Source organism: Corvus cornix, chromosome 20, assembly GCF_000738735.6.
Source record: "Corvus cornix cornix isolate S_Up_H32 chromosome 20, ASM73873v5, whole genome shotgun sequence".
NCBI lineage: Eukaryota > Metazoa > Chordata > Aves > Passeriformes > Corvidae > Corvus > Corvus cornix.
Genome location: NC_046349.1, coordinates 209,644 through 226,839, shown reverse-complemented (window position 1 = coordinate 226,839; position 17,196 = coordinate 209,644). Strand labels below are relative to the sequence as shown.

At 42.6% G+C, this 17,196-nt stretch overlaps 2 protein-coding genes across 6 annotated transcripts in view; one reads left to right on the top strand and one right to left on the bottom strand.

Annotated features, from left to right (window-relative positions):
- The window catches only part of RBM39 (RNA binding motif protein 39), a 29,111-nt gene extending 15,855 nt beyond the window's left edge, over window positions 1-13,256 (top strand). For 3 of the 5 annotated variants that reach the window (XM_039563436.1, XM_039563435.1, XM_039563437.1), the window contains 8 exons: window positions 899-964; window positions 1,980-2,184; window positions 2,396-2,473; window positions 8,058-8,090; window positions 9,102-9,177; window positions 9,325-9,430; window positions 12,090-12,168; window positions 12,257-13,256. In XM_039563436.1, the coding sequence (XP_039419370.1) occupies window positions 899-964; window positions 1,980-2,184; window positions 2,396-2,473; window positions 8,058-8,090; window positions 9,102-9,177; window positions 9,325-9,430; window positions 12,090-12,168; window positions 12,257-12,357 (744 nt within the window). In that variant the 3' untranslated portion in view covers window positions 12,358-13,256. Of the gene's footprint in view, window positions 1-898; window positions 965-1,979; window positions 2,185-2,395; window positions 2,474-4,043; window positions 4,225-8,057; window positions 8,091-9,101; window positions 9,178-9,324; window positions 9,431-12,089; window positions 12,169-12,256 lie in introns of those variants that run through there. The other 2 variants (XR_005603470.1, XR_005603469.1) reach the window with 2 other exon arrangements.
- A 1,401-nt stretch (window positions 13,257-14,657) lies between these two features.
- ROMO1 (reactive oxygen species modulator 1) lies at window positions 14,658-17,160 on the bottom strand. Its single transcript, XM_039563439.1, has 3 exons — window positions 17,090-17,160; window positions 16,406-16,536; window positions 14,658-14,848 (listed from the first exon to the last, which is right to left on the bottom strand). The coding sequence occupies exons 2-3, from the start codon at window positions 16,534-16,536 to the stop codon at window positions 14,740-14,742; spliced, it is 240 nt and encodes a 79-aa protein (XP_039419373.1). The 5' UTR covers window positions 17,090-17,160; the 3' UTR covers window positions 14,658-14,739.
- Between the last annotated feature and the right edge of the window lie 36 nt (window positions 17,161-17,196).

Genomic DNA, 17,196 nt, shown 5'->3' with positions numbered 1-17,196 from the left:
CTACTGTGCTATGGTACTGGGGTATATCATTTAGATAGGGGAAAAGTTAGATACTCAATATGCTTCTTAATAGGGAAAAAGAAGTCTGTTAATGTTTGAGGTTTTTGCATACTTTATTTAGATATGAACTCTGCCTCAAACACGTAGCAATGCTTTTCACATGCTGTATTCAGAATCAGTATCCCTTTAAATCTCTTGTGCAAAACCTTGGAAAATTGCTACAATTGATTAAATTTTAATCCACATGTGTGGCTGTTATTCTTGTGGTTTGGGGTGGTTTTTTTTTTTTTCCTCAAGGTCTGGCAGTAGGATTAAGGTAGTTTAGGAGGCTTACATGGAGAGCTGTGAAGATCTTTCCTTCTTATTCCATATGGTCCAGTTCTTCCCAGTGCTACTTTATGGCTAATGGGTAACTCAGCAATGTGTTTTAAATTCAGTATCTGTAAACTTCTAGGAGCTCCCATATACCAATAGTTATTAAAATATACAGCTGTTTCTTAAAGACCCTGGTCAGTCATGCAAACTGCTTTTCTTAGCTTGTAAAACAGGGTTTCTCAGCTTTACAAGAGGTGCTATGATCAGTGTGTTTGATAGGATCTGATCAAGTCTGCGTGCTCATTATCTGCTAGACTTCTGCATCAGGACCAACCCTCTGCCTGTAGCTGAGCTCAAAACCCTTATGTTTACCTGCTTCTGTCTTACTGTCCAAGTACCTATTTAGCTGTTTGTATACTAATTTTGAAATGAGGAAGGAATGAGAAACTGATTTAAAAAAATAAAAGTAGTAGTTTCATATTCATGTATGTGTATTTGACAGGGCTGTTTTCATGTTGTGTTTTGGTATCTCGGGGCTTGTTCCAAAATATCTGATAATAAGTAGCTTTATTCTTACCTTTAGATTGAAAGTATTCAGCTCATGATGGACAGTGAAACTGGACGCTCAAAAGGATATGGATTCATCACGGTATAACTATAATTGCCAGCTTTCTTAGACAATTTCTGAGTGTAACCTTCCCATGTAGGAGAGTATCTCTATAAACCTTCTGTGTATATCTGTGTGGCTGTATAGTAGCAATGGAAACATAATACACAAAGCATAACCTATATTTGTTGCATATACATAGTAGCTACTAAATTGCAACTTTATATCTCTGTAGGTCTCATTTTAGAAGTGTCATGTTGCAGGATGCAGCACTGGCCTTTTTCTTTGTTTCTGACAGTTGTCTGGGTGTTGTGAATGAACAATGAATGTGTTTAGATAGGAATAGTTTCCTTTGTAATCAGTGCCTGCAAAAGCAAATGCTACCTTCTGCAGGCAAAGACACTAGTGAAGACTGGTGTTTTTTATAGCTGAAAATAATTGAATTTGAGCTTTTTAGGGGAAATAAAATTTTAGAGGCTGAAACTTTCAGTTGAAAACATCTTTCCTCTTTACCCTCAGGTACACAATTTTGTGAACTTGAGTTTCTTGACTGACCTGGCAATTTGTCATGGGGAAAAAAGTCTCAGCTGGGACCTCTGGCACGTGGACACAAATGAAACCAAACTTACTATATAGTTCATACTTGACGGTTTTAACACTGATAAAATGCTTGTATGTTTATTTTGATGTTTCGCAGCATAAAGCAGAACATCTGTTTAGGAATAACCAGTAAATACCATGGCAGTTACAAGGTTTCAAAGGAAGTGAGTGTCACTCTTGAAAGAGAACTGCAGCCATGGGTTTTGTTGATTGCAGTTTCTAGATGCTGTAACTTCAGCAATATATTTAAATATGTAGTACCTAACTATGAGAAAGCAAATACCAAAATATGCGTGTGTTTGGTTTAAATGAAAACTACAGAGCACATTTATGTTAGCTCGTTGCTATTACCTTAAAGAGTTTCTCCTATTTGTGTAATTGTGGATATTACATACAGTAGAAGTGTTGCTGAATCCTGTAGGCGGTATTACTGAATTTGTGTTTTTTCAATCTACAGTTCTCAGACTCTGAGTGTGCCAAAAAGGCCCTGGAACAACTCAATGGATTTGAGCTGGCTGGGAGGCCAATGAAAGTTGGACATGTAACTGAGCGTACTGATGCTTCCAGTGCTAGCTCATTTTTGGACAGTGATGAGTTGGAACGGACTGGAATTGACTTGGGAACAACTGGTCGCCTTCAGCTGATGGCAAGACTTGCAGAAGGTACGTGTAATGTTGAATAACAAGTGTGTGAACATACAGAAGTTTGCAGAATTTGAATTAAAACACTCCACAGAACTGTTAGGATAAATGTATGAAACTTCTAAATGCATGGTATTTTTTGTCTTCTAACAGTGAAGATTTCTGATACTTCTGTTACTGCATCCCTAACTGAGTGAAAGGTTTGCTCCAAGGTCTCTGTGTTCTGTTCCAGGTACTGGTTTGCAGATTCCTCCAGCTGCACAGCAGGCTCTACAGATGAGTGGATCTTTGGCCTTTGGAGCTGTGACAGGTAAGAAATGATGACCTATATATATATATATGTTTTAAAATTACTTTATAAATTTGAGACAAGAGGTACTTAACTATGGTTTTCGATCTTTTAAAATAATAACACAGGTGTTGCAGCATGTTTTACAAACTGTAAAACACTGCAAATCCATAAGCAAATTACTAGTACCAGTATATCACAATTTGGATGGGTGTGATTCACTTTGCATATTTTCCCAAATCTGCTGGTTTTCATCCCAAACCTTTATCTCTTTACTATTCTCTGTGCTAGTGGGGATTTGTATGTTCTACTGCAGTATAAGTGTTGACTTTTAAAAGTGACAGGCTCAGAACTGGAAGGGGATTGACCCATTTAGAAAAACCAGAGCTGTACAAGGGGCAGGAAGGTTATTAGGACTTTATGGGGGACACATCACAAAGATGGCAGCAGTGTTTTTACAGCATGTGTCCTGGTGAGGAAAGACACTTGACATTTTATGTCAGGGAATATGTGTGTTGCTTGGATTTGGCTGTAATTGGATGTGTGTTCTGCAGGTGGGTATGCTGGAATAAGGCTGAGGGATGTGATTGCTGCTGCTTAGTTCATAGCTGGCCAGCAAAACAAACTATTCATGGGGTCTTCAGAACTAGGAGCAGTGAATAACCTCCCTGAAGGTTACTTTTTTTTTTTTGCTACTTTTGATTAATACTAAGAACAAAGGATATGAAACTGTTATAGCAGTAGAAAAGATCTGAATGTCACAAATAACCCGATGCTGGAACATGTGGGAAGTGTAAGGAAAGTAGCAAAGAAATGGTGGCATTGCTGTTTGCCTTCCAGCAGAGCTTGTGATGGAAATGATTCAGACTTAATAAGATAGGTCTGAATCATATTACTGAAGGTCAGGTGCAGTCTTAAGAAGAGCATACATGTGAAGCTGTAGACAGTTGCTAAAAGAATATAATAGAGTTGTTCTAGACATGTACCCTTGAAAGGAAAAGGAACTGGCTAGTGACAGAAAAATGTCAGTTGTCTGAGAAGGATGAAAAAGGTACAGTGGTGAGAAAAAAGTGTGTCTAGTCCAGAAAAAGAAGGAAAGGTAGCCACCACTGAAATTAGATCAACATTAATGCAGTTTATAAAGTGGTGTGGCAGTTTTGTGTAGAAACACATGTAGGCAATTAGAAATGAGAGTAGTGTTTTAAAATAACACCAGTCCTTCTCATCCCTGCCATTTATAACAAACAAGGTCAAAAAAATCCAAGCTCACTGAATCAAGAACATGGCCAAAAACATCTGACACAGCGGAATGGTTCAGGTGGCATGGAATCAGCATGAGAAAACATGGCTGTGGAGAAATAAATGATGAGGCTGAATACTGGTGTTTGAAGAAGATGCATGTTTAGCAACTGTAGAAATAAAGGCGGTAGGGGTAACGTTTATTCCACTTGTATTGTACAAAAGGAATAATGCAGACATGTGCAACTTAAGTAACTTCAGAAAAACATAAAAATTTTTGCTGCCGTAGAGTCATGAGCTATCCCCAAAGTGAGATTTGGTTATGGATTAAAGATCTCTTTACTCTTGTTAGAGAAAATTACTACCAGGAATTATGTCATTGTGGGAGACTTTAACTTCCCCGATACAGATTGGAGAAGAATTGCTAGTAATAATGGTGGGGCCCAGATATTCCTGGATGTGATATCCGACAAATTTCTTCATCAAACACTCACTGACTCATGAAGAGGGGATGCTATTTTAAACTCAATTTGGTAAGTAATGAAGATGTTATGGATGAGAATAGAAATGACCATTGACTTGAGGGGTCATGAGTTGCACACATTTAAATGGAAGGATACACAAACAGGTCTAACTGATGGTTGAAGAAACAAGGCAATTAAGTCATCTGGTCTGAGCAACTTGGGTGTTTGAACAGGCAGGATGTGAAAAGTTTCTTGTGTTTCACATTGCTAATGCTGTGTTGGGTCTGTATTCTACAGAAAGAAGAAAAAGTCCTGTTAGTGTGGGCTCCACACTAAACCTGGGTGATTAGTTACCTCAGAAGAAATAAGGAATGACCACACAGCCTGTGAAGAATAGGGAAAAGGGACAGATAATAAAATAGTGTTTTTAGTTCAGAAAACAGATAAAAAGATAATTGATAATTGTCTGTCAACAGTCAGATTGAGTTAGACATTATAAAAGTCATGAAAGCAATAGATGAAGGTTTATCAACTCTTAAAGAAAAAAAAAAAAGGCAGTGGGACTCAGGTGGATGAAAAACTACTCCCAAGAAGTTTCTGTGTATTTAATTGCCTCAGTTTGTAGTGGGGCACTGGTCATAAAGTTTGGAATTTGAGGAAGGTACGCTACGAATATGTAGTTCAAAAAACCAGAGGATTATTCCTGAGGTAGAAATGAATCTAAAAGAGGCTAATGTAAACAGTTCAGAGGAGTAAAACTGATATGAAATGAGTGAGGGAATACATGTTGTGAAACATGAGGTCTCATCTTTGGTATTGTTAATAAACATGTTAAGTCCATGATACGGTATATAGCTGAAACATGTAACTCTAAATTACGTGCACTTGAAGGAACTGTCTGGCCAGATTCTGGACCTGTTACTGACTAGACTTTGCTCCTTCAGAAGTTATTCTAAAGAAGGGTAAACTAGGGAATATTATGAAAGTATGGCATACTGACAGAAACTGCATTTAAAGACCAAGAGTCTTTGATAAAACTGCCTTTTCTAGGCAGAGGAGGAGCAGTAGTAGAACTCTCTTCCTGCTGATCCTTGGACTCCTGTCATTTGGAAGTTACTAAACTGGAGAAGTGGGTAATAAAGGAAGTACAAGGTGTGTCAAGAAGCTGGCTCAGAGAAAGAAGGATTTTTTTTTACAGGCAAAAGCTAGGAAAGTTGGAGGCTGTTGTTAAAGTCACAGTTCAGGTGTTGGGCTGGTCTTGTGTAATATTTACATGAATGAAAATGGTCAGCGGTAGGAATGAGGTGAATAAATGCGTAGGTGCTGTCGATAAGAGATAAGAGATTCTTGGGGTGTTGTAAATTGTTCACCTCTTCAAGGTTGAATCAAATTCCAATCACATAGTCTGGGAGCTTAGCAGTGGAAGAATGGCCAAGGAGGAGAAAAATACCTAAGTACTTCAGTTTATCGGTGCCAGAATATGACCTGGCAGCATGATGCATTGTTAAAATATCAGCCGTGTTCCTAGAGGCAGGCACGCCTGAGTATCTGAGGTGTAGTGTATACATCCACAAACACTTCTGATAATCCATGTTCAAGAGCGGGTCAATCAAAATAGGGAAGGTAAAGAATTAGTTTTATGGGAGACCTGAGAATTTGTCCATTATTCCTATGGAGAAAATTCTAGCAGGAAAAAAAATTGAAGCTGAACAGTTTTAGCTGTTCTCTGTCTGAGCACAAGAAATTTAAAATAATCGGCCTGTAGAACGTTCTTCTAATGCTTTGTGGGACAAAACATTCCTTACTTGTGGAAGGAGCTATCTGTTTATGAAAAAAATTGTGATGGTGTTCTGCAAAAGAGGAAGGATAGGTATTATCATCCTGGACCTCGATTTGGTCTCTGTTATCTTCTAAGTAATGACTCGGGACACTGGGCAATACTTGGCAGGCTTTGGCCTATTTAAAGCCATCTGGATTTAAAAATAAACTTAATGTTTTAAGACACAAAATGTTTTGATAGATATGTCTGTATTTCTGCTTTCTCTCTACGCTAACCATGCACTCCTATCATGCTACACTTGCTGCTCTTAGAGGTGATATTTAAGAACATACTGAAAAATTGACCTGAATTAGACAGATGTATTAATTTTAGTTTCCGCATACTATTCAAAACTGCATGTAGGGAAACATGAGTTGACAGTAAAGAGTGACAATGAATTTCTTAATTTGGAGTGATTTTAGAAGTGAGAGGAAAGGACCATTCTTCAGTCATGAGCAACAAGAGAATCCGGTTAGTTGGTAAAAGATCTGGTGAGCAGGGGGTTATGTTACAAAGGTGGTAGATAATTAACCTATGAAACTGTTGCACAGGATAATGGTAGCTGACTTTGCTGTGTTTAGAACAGATCTTACTTGACCCTGAACAGAATTTGTGTTGGTGATACAAGCAAGTTTACCATGTTTGGTGCAGGAATTCTGGAGCATTTGTCTCTAGAGCCCCAGGCTGACCTACATAGACAAGTTCAGCTGGACATGATGGATTGGAATTGCAGAGGAAAAAGTGTCTGTCCTCATCTAAATTGAGAGAGTTCGGAGATTTGCGGGGTTTTTTAAAATACCTTTGTTTTCAAAAGGGTCTGAGTATTAATTAACTAGGTAATTAGTTACAGATTTGGCCAAAACCATGCAGTTTCTGCAGAGAATACAGGCTAAGGCAGCCTTTGCTATGGTGATATTTCTCATTCTATGGAGGTGAGGACTTCCTGTCTTCAGATCTGGATGGAAAAGTGAAACATAGCCAGCTCTTTTTACAACTCAGCCTTCAGAGCTTGCTCCTTCCAGCTCTTGCTTTTCAGTATGGTTCCTGATATGTATTCGTTTTTGCAAGGCACTTGGAAAGGCACTTGAGGAAAATCTAGAGAAAAAAACCATTTACTCCTGTTGGTTCTTCAGTGTTGTGGAGGAAATCTTATTAGAAAGGGAAAAAGTGTGTTGATACCTGGTGCATTCAGGTATTTCCAGGTAAGCTTGGAAGCTTACTTGGTGCTCATCACTTTGTTACTCTCTAAATGAGTGGATTAAGGTGATGGTTTGCTTCAGTCTTCTCACACCTTGGTCTGTTAAATGGAACCATTATTGAAGGGGCTTATGCTTTCAGTTCTTGGATTCTGAAGTTTTCTGTTAGTTCAAAGATGTCAAGTATTGAAGTCATGTACTTGGAATAGCTAGAAAGTCTGCATTTGTTTGCTCTTACCACTTAGAATTGGGATAAGTGTATGTTGTTAAACAAGTAAATAATGATGTTGTTAAACAAGTAAATGTTTTCTAGGCAAATTACATGTTCTGAACACTTGAAAACGTTTTGAATTTGAAAAATACCAAAGTTATTTGTATCATTATGCCATCTGTATGAAAGGATAGCAGATGAAGTATTGCCTTATTCTACTTGAAATGAAATTTGATAACTGCTTTAAGAATGTTAGGTTTGGATAGCTGTGTGCTTAACTGCTTTCTGGTAGTAAAGACGTCAAACCTGTAAAGCGTGTCAAAATTGCTGTCATTATTTTCTCATGGAATAAAACATGTCTTGTAAAGAGTTCAATCACAGCAAAAGCAAGCTGGGAGTGATACACTGAATTAAAGGACATGGTCATGTCTGTCCTTTTTAGGGATTGTTTCTCTTTGAAATGCTTTGTGGTCATGGAATCTGTCAAGGACAGAATATTCCAGGAGACAAGCTGAAATTAGTGAAACTTCACAACTAGAGAGGAACAGTGAGACTGGGTTGAGATACTGGAATAAGCTCTTAACCACAGAAATACAAGCTGAACAACCTGGCTGGCAGGTGATGATATAGTGATGCTAGCAAGCATACTAATTAACTTCTCTGTATTTTTCTTTAGATTTACAAACGAGACTGTCTCAGCAGAATGAAGGTAAATGATCACTTGATATGACTTGTAATTAGTAGGTTTTATTACTGAAATGCTTCTGGTATAGGATTTGCCCGTACCTGAGAAATTGTATCCTGTTAGTTAAGTGTCTGTGGGGAGTCATGCTGTGATTGATTTTTTGACTGAAAATTCTTTGTAGCATTTTCTCCAGTGTTGGTAACATTCCCCAGCCATGTGTTAGTCCAAGAAAATGTGTGGGTTGATATCTGTGATTGGGTAGGAGTGTTTTCCCTCCCTTAGAGAGGGGTCATTTGAGAACCAGGATTTTGGATTTACTGTCTCTGAGTTGCTCATTATCTGACTGCACAACCCTTAATGTCTGAAGTATATGGGAAAGGGGGGCTCTTATTGCAGCTCCATTGACAGAAGCCTGAAGCCTATGGAAGAGCAGCCTGTGGGGCAGCATTTAATACAATGTACTGGGATGATGAGCAGCAGTAAATGACAAGTAATAATTTCATAGTTAGAGGGAAGGAGCAGTTTCAGTTGTCAAATGCTTACTACAATCTGCATTTTCAAGGGATTAAAGAGCAAGTATACTATTGAAGCATAATTCAACATGCTTAAAACAGGTTTTAAGAATTCCACAAGGTGTCTGTCCTTTGCTGTGCAGTCAGCTGAGGTAGTGCTGTCCTGAGCTGCTGCTGGGCTTCCATGAGGAGCAAAACATTAAAGGTGCTGCTGACATACAACTCAGGCAGACATTTTAGATGCAAATGAAGATGCCTGCATTTTAATGTTTAAATTGAAAATCTGCCAAAATCAATGTACACAATTATATTTTCACTTTTCAGCTTCAACTGTGATTCATAATGTGCTGGTTTTTGTATTGATTTATTTAAATGTATCTATCATCATTAGTGTCTGGTTTTGAGTTTTGCTTTCCTGCCTTCAATTTGTTTAGTCAGAGCTGTTTCTCTTATGCTGAATAAATTAGAGCCCTGCATAGCGGATTCTTAAATATGCTAATGGATTTTTTTCTCATTACAACAGTTCTGGCTGCAGCTGCTTCTGTACAACCACTTGCGACACAGTGCTTCCAGCTTTCCAACATGTTTAATCCTCAAACGTAAGTGATTTACCATTGTCTGGCATTTGTCAGTGACTTTAACATGTAAGAAAGAAATCAGAATGTTGCAGGGGTGGGTTTAATAGGTTTTGGGGGTGGATTTTGTCTGAGTGATATCTCTGTCCTGTTTTTCCTTTCCTTATATAGTGAAGAAGAAGCTGGCTGGGACACAGAAATTAAAGATGATGTGATTGAGGAATGTAACAAACATGGAGGAGTTATCCACATCTACGTTGACAAAAACTCAGCTCAGGTATGCCTGGTTTCGGGGGGGACACACTGAGCAGATGTTAGGAGTTCTGTTGCTCTCTTTTGTCTAGGGGGAGCGTTACAAATTCAGGACTTTTTCCTAAACTGAGCCAAAATTTCTTAGTTTGTGCAGAATGTAGGTGGTTCCTCCTATTGTGAATCATTGTGTGTAACTTGGATGTGGGTACGAGCAGCTTTCTGGTGCTGCTCTTGCAGGTTTACCCAGCTGAAGTTCCTGTAGGAGAGCAGTGACCAGTTCAGGCATTTGGCATTTCCCTTAAGCTCTGCCTTTCCCACAAGTCATGGACTTCAGTTTCCTCTTTCTAGAGCACAGGCTTCAGCAGAAAGGGCCCTTGTTCCAAGAAAATTACGGTGTGCAGGTAAATGTGTGCGTCATCCCATGCTTAGGAACAGTTGTGGTCACTCATGGCGTTAAAGCCTTGTAGTGGGCAGTCTGAGGGCCTGGAGTTACAACAGGGAAGAGGAAGACTGCTGCTGCTGACTGAATTTCAGATTCATACCTGGGTCTTAAACAGGTGAATATATTTTTCTTCTGACTTCAACATGTTTACATAATCCCCAGACTGGTTACCTCTTCTCTGTATTTCAGCTCTTAGAACATATAAACTCTGGAAGGTCTGTAAATAGATTAACCATCCTGAACCCTTTTTTTAAAGAATTCACAGCCCAAATAGAAGTTCAGTCTTCATATGGTTTCACAGTTAGATTAATTTCTACCTATCAGACCCTAAAAGTGTCCTCTTGTGTTCCATGCTGTGGTACAAGGCCGAAACGTATATTCTGGTTGGTGTGCTTAAGGTGGGATTGTTCTGCCCTGGTGATGCACTTGGCACTCACCAATCATGACTGTCTTGTGCAGGTGCCCCAATGTCACTGAAACCCTTTCTTGTGGGTTACAGAGAGGGTTAGATAGGAGCTGCAGTCTAGCTCATAAAACAAGATGCCACCTTCCCTGGCATCTTGTAGTCTTCAAGATCACAGCTGTGATCTTGTACTGTTGGACTGATGAGAGGCAGAAACCTTGCCCACAATGTGTTTGTTACTTAGAGAAAATGAAGTGTTCTTTGACAGAAAAAAACCCAAAACAACCAACAACCCAGAACACTTCCTCCAAAAAAATTCCCCAACAATCCAACACAAAAAAATCACCACACAACCGCCCAAAAAACCACCACCCCCAAAACCACACCAGCCCTCAAGATACCTCACATAGGTTCTGAGCACATGGAGCTGGAAAATTGTTTCACCTTAGCAAGTGGATTTAAAAGAAGAAACTACAAGCTACTATGTAATGAGTTAATGTTTCATAAAAAATGAAATCTGTTTTGTTATAGTAACACTGCAGTGACCCAGATATAAAATACATACTGATACAGTTTCCATTGTACCACTCTGTTTTCCAGGCTTAGATTCTGGGCGTGTTCAGAGCGCTGTCCCAGACAAGATTTTCATGCTGAGGGCTGTTGGGTTGGCTATGAGGGTGTGATTTGTTGTGGATGAAACAGTTCCAGTCCCAGCTGAGTGCATGGCTCATGTACCGCACCTATCTGCGTTGCTGAGTGTTCAGGAAAAGCACAGCTTTGCTGCACCTCATTTGGGCATTTAAACAGCTTGGGTCCCTTTGCAGGGGGAGGCTGAGAGCAGAGCTCTGTGTGTTTATTGATTGCTTAGTGCCTTAATCACCAGCCCCTAAGTTCAGGTTCACCCCACGAGAAGGGGATGAATTAGATTGCAGTGGGAAGAGTTAATACAGACTGACTAAAACTGCTAAGGGGAAGGCTGGAGTCTGTTTCTTAATATACTATTTTCCTGAAAAATCTGTATCAGCTAGACTTGGTCTGCTTGGGTATTACTGATGGTCTATTTTTAAGCAGGCAGCCAGAAAAATGACACACATTACTGCGTGCCTTGAAGTTGTTGGATGTGACTGTTGCAGTTCTCTGGATTAGGGAGGCACAGTGCTTGATGTGCAGATGGGAAACTCCAGGTGTCTCTGGTGAAGTTCGAAGATCAGTCTGTCATTCACCTTGGGAACCATCTCAGGCTCTTCCTGCCCTGCTGGGATGGGATTTTTCCCTTTGCCTCTGTTCTTTTTCAAGTAACGACAGACATGCTGATGTTCATGTAGAATTTTTATGGTATCAGTCTCCCTTGAAGTGCTGCTTGTCCTTCCTGTCTGGGGGAGTGGGGAGTGCTTGGTTTTTGTGGGATCCAGGCTGTGAGCTTGCATGTTGAGTGAAGCATATGTGGTTCAGGTTAGTGGCTTTTATAGACCTTGGCAGCTGGGCTGCCATGGGGGCAGCCAGACCCCTTGTGCTCTTCTCTTTCTCATGGTGTTAGTGATTGGGAGCCTTTAGATCCCTTCCCTAAAAGGCGCTCAGGAGCAGATCAGCCATCCATGGCTCAGTGATTGCAGGTCAAGCACATGTTTAGGCTGTCTTGCAAAATCATGTTTAGAAAAATTGAATACTGCAACAACTGCCACAATGGGGTAGTGCCTGCCAGTACCACTGTCCCCTTCTCTTGTGCTCATTCTGTGTTACTGATTGATGCCAGCGGATGCCTGATGGAGCGGGTGTGCCTCTGTCACAGCCAGGTCCAGGGTCCCAACTCCTCATAGGCTGCACTGTTGTGTCTTGCAGGGCAATGTGTATGTCAAATGTCCCTCCATCGCTGCTGCCATCGCGGCTGTCAATGCGTTGCATGGGAGGTGGTTCGCAGGTGAGTGTTCCCTGTACCCGCCTACATTTAGTCATCTGTTACAGAAATGACCAAATACTGATTTTTTACTTTTTCCTCTTGTGATTAGGTAAAATGATTACAGCAGCGTATGTACCTCTTCCAACATACCACAGCCTTTTCCCAGACTCCATGACTGCAACCCAACTACTGGTTCCTGTTCGACGATGAAGATTAATTTAGTCAGTTTTGTACATAGGTATTTTTTGGAGGAAGATTGAGTTATCTTTTATTTAGATAAAACTAAAGGAAAGGATTTAATGATTTAATGTCATTTTGTGTACACTTCCTGCTATCTTTAAAAATAAAATGAAGTAAGCAGAAATGCAGTGTGTTCATTCTCCCTAACTAGCATTTCCACTGTATACAAAGCTGTTGACTTCTTGTTCTGCCTTGTAATTCTTGTACATTGACAAAGGTGATCTGTAGGAACTGAGAAGTAGCTCATAGATAACAAGTACTCTGTAAAAGGCAGATGGGACATAATGACATTTTTAATGTTTCATGAGCCTTTCTTTTAATGCAGCAAAGACATTTTACATTTCACTAAATGTGAGTGATCTGCTCAAGGGTAATATCAGAGAGAAACTGGATGAAGGGACATATTTAGTGTTTTGTATAAATGGAAAATCCAAAAACCTGATGCTGACTGCAGACAGCTACTCAGCTTGCTTTGTGCTCAATAATTGGTAAGAATAGAAGGATTGAAGGGTTTTATTTCTTGATGGTAACTTTTGATTATTGTATCTGTAAAAGTTTCTTTGTAAATACTGTGAGGTGTGTCTAAGTTTCCAAACAAAACATCTCTGCATTTCCGGTTGAGTTTTCATGTGTGCAGTGGGGCAGAGCTGAAGGATTTCAGCCAAGTCTGAAAATGGGTAGGAAATACAGAAACATGTTTTGTTCTGGTTGCATATAATCTTTGCTCTTTTTAAGCTCTGTGAGCTCTGAAATATATTTTTGGGTTACTTCAGTGTGTTTGACAAGACAGCTTGATATTTCTATCAAAGACTTTCATATTGCAACAATCTTTGTAAGAACCACTCAAATAAAATTCTCTTAAAAAGGCCTTCATGAAGCTTTATTTCTCTGCTCTCCCAGTGTGATTTAAGCAGTGTGGGCTTAGGCCTGGAGGTGACAGATGCTGTGCAGTACCAGATGTCTGGGATCCCACTGTACAGTATCCAGGTATACCATGGGATATCATGTGCTCAGAGAGTACATGCAGGAGCTGTTCCCAGCCCCCCGTGCGTGGTTGCTGAGGACCTAGCCACAACTCTTATCTTCCTCAGGCAGCCAGCGATCCGTCCCTCCTGCCCACCTCCACTCCCCCCATTCTTCACAAGTCCTGGGGCTGGAGGAGTCAGTTACATTGGCTTTCAGTCTGGGTTCTAGAGGGAGCCTGCCCCTGTGCTTTGCCCTTTCAATCCCTGGCCTTTTTAACCACTAAGAAAAGCTGTTTGACCAAGGCAGAGAGTAGGGAGAACAGAACATTCCTCGGGGGTGGGCGAAGGTGGGGCAGGCAGCAATGCTGCTGGTGTTCCCATGGTGGTGTGGGGAGAGGACGTGCTCTGCAGCCCCTGGGGCTGTAGCTGTGCCTGAGCTGCAGTGAGGCAAGGGCCTGTCCTTAATCAAGGAACTGGGAGCAGGCAAAAGGCAAAGGTGGAGAGGGGCTGGGAATATACTACAGCAGGATCTTGGGAAGAGTAACACAGCTGAAGAAGTAAAGCTGCTCTCTAGGTGTGCTTGACCTGAGAACAGGCTTTGAGTGGTGAATGTGTTTCTGCCTTAAAAACGGGAAAAGGCACTTGTACCAGGTGCTGCTCATGTGTCTCCCTTAACTAAAGGAGGAGCAGAGAGAGGCCTTGTTTCAAAAAGCAAGTAATGGAAGAGTACACCACCAACAACCCTTTCCTAGGTCAGGTGTAGGCAGTGCTTCTGGGGCTGCTCAGTTGCAGGAGTGATTCTCCCTGCTCTCCTGGGGGAGTGCTGACCACCTTGTAGGCCTGCTAAAACAGAATGTAGGAAAAGGCTCTGTTTCTGGGAGTACAGCTCTTACGGGACCTGCCTGAATCCTGGGCCCCCTTACTCTGTTGGGGGCATCTGCCCCATGACACCTGGAACTCAGAAATGGGGCCACCTTCAAGCCACCTATTTTTGCAAGAGGAGAGAAACTTGATCATTAGTCTGAATTACCCACCATCTAACTTTCCTAGACTCAGGAATGCATGAGGACCCCAGAGCAGCTCCACATCCACATGGGAATGTGAGCTGCCCAAGTGCCAAAGGGAGAAACTTGTGTGGTGTACTTATATCTGTAAAACAGGACCTTTAATGTAGTAAAAATGATTATTAATTCTCATTGTTTTGGGAGTAAGAGATGGGAGGAAAGTAGAAATTTTGTAAAAAGCATGCTTACAATCAGCAGAGCACAGAGGGTAGGACTGTGCTGTTTCACGAAGAGCTCTCACTTCAGGTGTCTAAAGATTTTATTATCATACAGAGGAGGAATGGCTGGGTGGGGGCACTCTGGGATAAATCCCAAACTCCAGGTTAGCAGCGTATTCCCATACCAATGGCCATGAATGTCCCAAACGTCCCACCGCTTTGCATCATCGTTTTGCCAACTCCACCCATCAGCTCTCGTCCTCTCATGCCAATCCTGAGATAAAGAAAACCACAGGGATTATATAAAAGCTGAAACCTGACAGGTCACAGACATGCACCCGAAAACATCTGAGACAATCAGCTCATGGTTGCAAATTGTATACTTCTTCAGTCTAAATCTGGGCAATTGTACAGAGACTGGCTGCAGTGCCCTGCACTACTGCAGGGGCTCTTGGGTGGCCCTCACCAATGGCCCATGTGTGTTTTTACCTGCAGTGGAACCTTCCTGCCATACCCTTAGCAGGAATAGCTTTGCATCCTGGTCTCCCAAATACCCTTAATACGGGGGGAAAAAAAAGTGCTGTCCCAGTATTTCACTTGCCAGAGTACAAAAAGAGTTGTCTGAGCTGTTGTACTGCCATCCTCTCCAGCTGCATTGGCAGTGTTTTTTATACCACCAACTTAAAATTATCTTTCTATTTACTACTGACTCTGTTTTTAATACAGGACACCTGAAAGACCTAGAAACTTCAAAAGGTGTTTCTGTTCTCCAGTTTTCAGTTAACTGAGGTCAGACTGAAACAAAAAGAATTGTTCTGTCTCAAGAAACTCTTGTAGTATTTGGCTTTTAAGCACTGCAGTGACTTTAGGGTCTAAGGAATTTCATGCACTTCATTCTTAAAACATGAGATTTTTCCCTCAAAAGTGGTACAGCAGAAGTATGTGTCATTCAAGTATGACAGAACCACTCTCACTGGTTCTTCTAAATCCCCTAGATCTGCATCCTCTACCAGCATTGTGCTGCTTACAAATACCCTCTGGGAACTGAGAGGGAATGGAAAACTTCAAACTCCCGTTGGATTAGACTTTGTGCCTTTTCCTCCTTCACCTCACTATGAAATCGTTGCCCTTGTTTAATCACAGATAAAAACTATCAAACAGAAAGAGTTCTGCTAAGTATGAAAGAGCTGACTTCAGTGATTCTTTGTCATAGGTGATGTGCAAAGCCAGTCAGCAGTGCCAGAGCAAACACAGAGCAGCAAGCATGGCTTGTTTTCATGTCAGCATGCTGGCAAGCCCCAGGGGAAGGTGGAATAAATCCCCTCTCCGTTGCACAGTGGGACTGTGCCAATACCAGCCACGGCTCTGCAGTTCAGACTCGGGGGTAGTTTGGTAACTGCCTCTGTGCAGGGCATGGGACACGCAAAGGGACCACAACAGAGGCACTGAGAGCTTACAGAGCACCTCAGGAAGCTTTAGGGCCAGGAGAGGGCTGCACATGTATCTGCACAGGCAATTCATCCAGTTTCTCCTGGAGCTGATCCTCCACAGCCTCAGCTTCCCAATGAACCTCCGTTACAAGAGGTAAGAAAAGGTCTGTGAACCTGTGAACTCCCGGCATATGGGGGACCCAGAGGTGATGCCCTGCCAGCACCAGACTCACCTGCTGGAGCCCAGGGCTTACTGCAGTAGCTGGAGTCCCAGACAAAGTTCCACTCATGGGACTGGCACAGGACCAGAACAAATCCCTTCCCAACCCCACAGCACGGCCATTTCTCTCTGGCTATTGCCCTCTCACCACCTGTCTGTGGAAGCCAGTTCCTTGGCGTACCTGAGGCAGGAAAACGTGCCGAACAGCGCTCCTGCAGCCATGCCCACTGCAAAGCCCATCATGAAACCCATCTTTATTCTGTCAAAGCAGCTGGGCTGCGACTGCCCATACGGGCCCACGGTCACAGGCATCTAAAAAAGAAAGGACAATCGATTTACTACTTTATCTCACAGACTTACATAACCAAACTGCGCTGGCAGGCCGGCCCGTGCAGCTCAGAGCTTCTCGCGCCTACAGCGCTGGAGGTTGTGCTGGCTCCCAGGCTTGTTTCCTTGCTTGTCAGGTAGGAGGGACAAAGAGGGAACGACGGACTCGTTTTCCCCTCAACAAGCTCCTGAGAGCGCCGCTGTGGCTGCCGAAGCTGTTCCGGAGCCTCATATCCTGTGTGCTCTCCAGTCCCCAGTGAGCAGCGCACGCGGCACCTGACCGAGCCTCCGCTACCGGCCCGTCCTCCCCGGCTGCCGCCGGCCTCGGGGACAGAGGAACGGGCAGCGATCCCACCCTTACGGAGACCAAGGCCAGAACGGGGACTCAGCGAAGGGGCTCAGGCCCTGGCCGCCCCGGGAACGGCGGCCATCGCCTGCCACCCGGCGCAAGAGGTCTGGGGGGCGCTCCGGGGTCCTCAGCGCCGCGCTTCACCTCGCCAGCACCCGGTCCGTGCCCGGGCCCCCGCCCCGCCCGTACCTCGCTAAGGCCGCACCGCGCCTCCGCCTGTCCGGGCCTCGCTTCCGGCGCGCGCCGTGACGTACAGGAAGAGGCGGGCACGCCGCGCCCCGCCCGTCGCGCGCCAT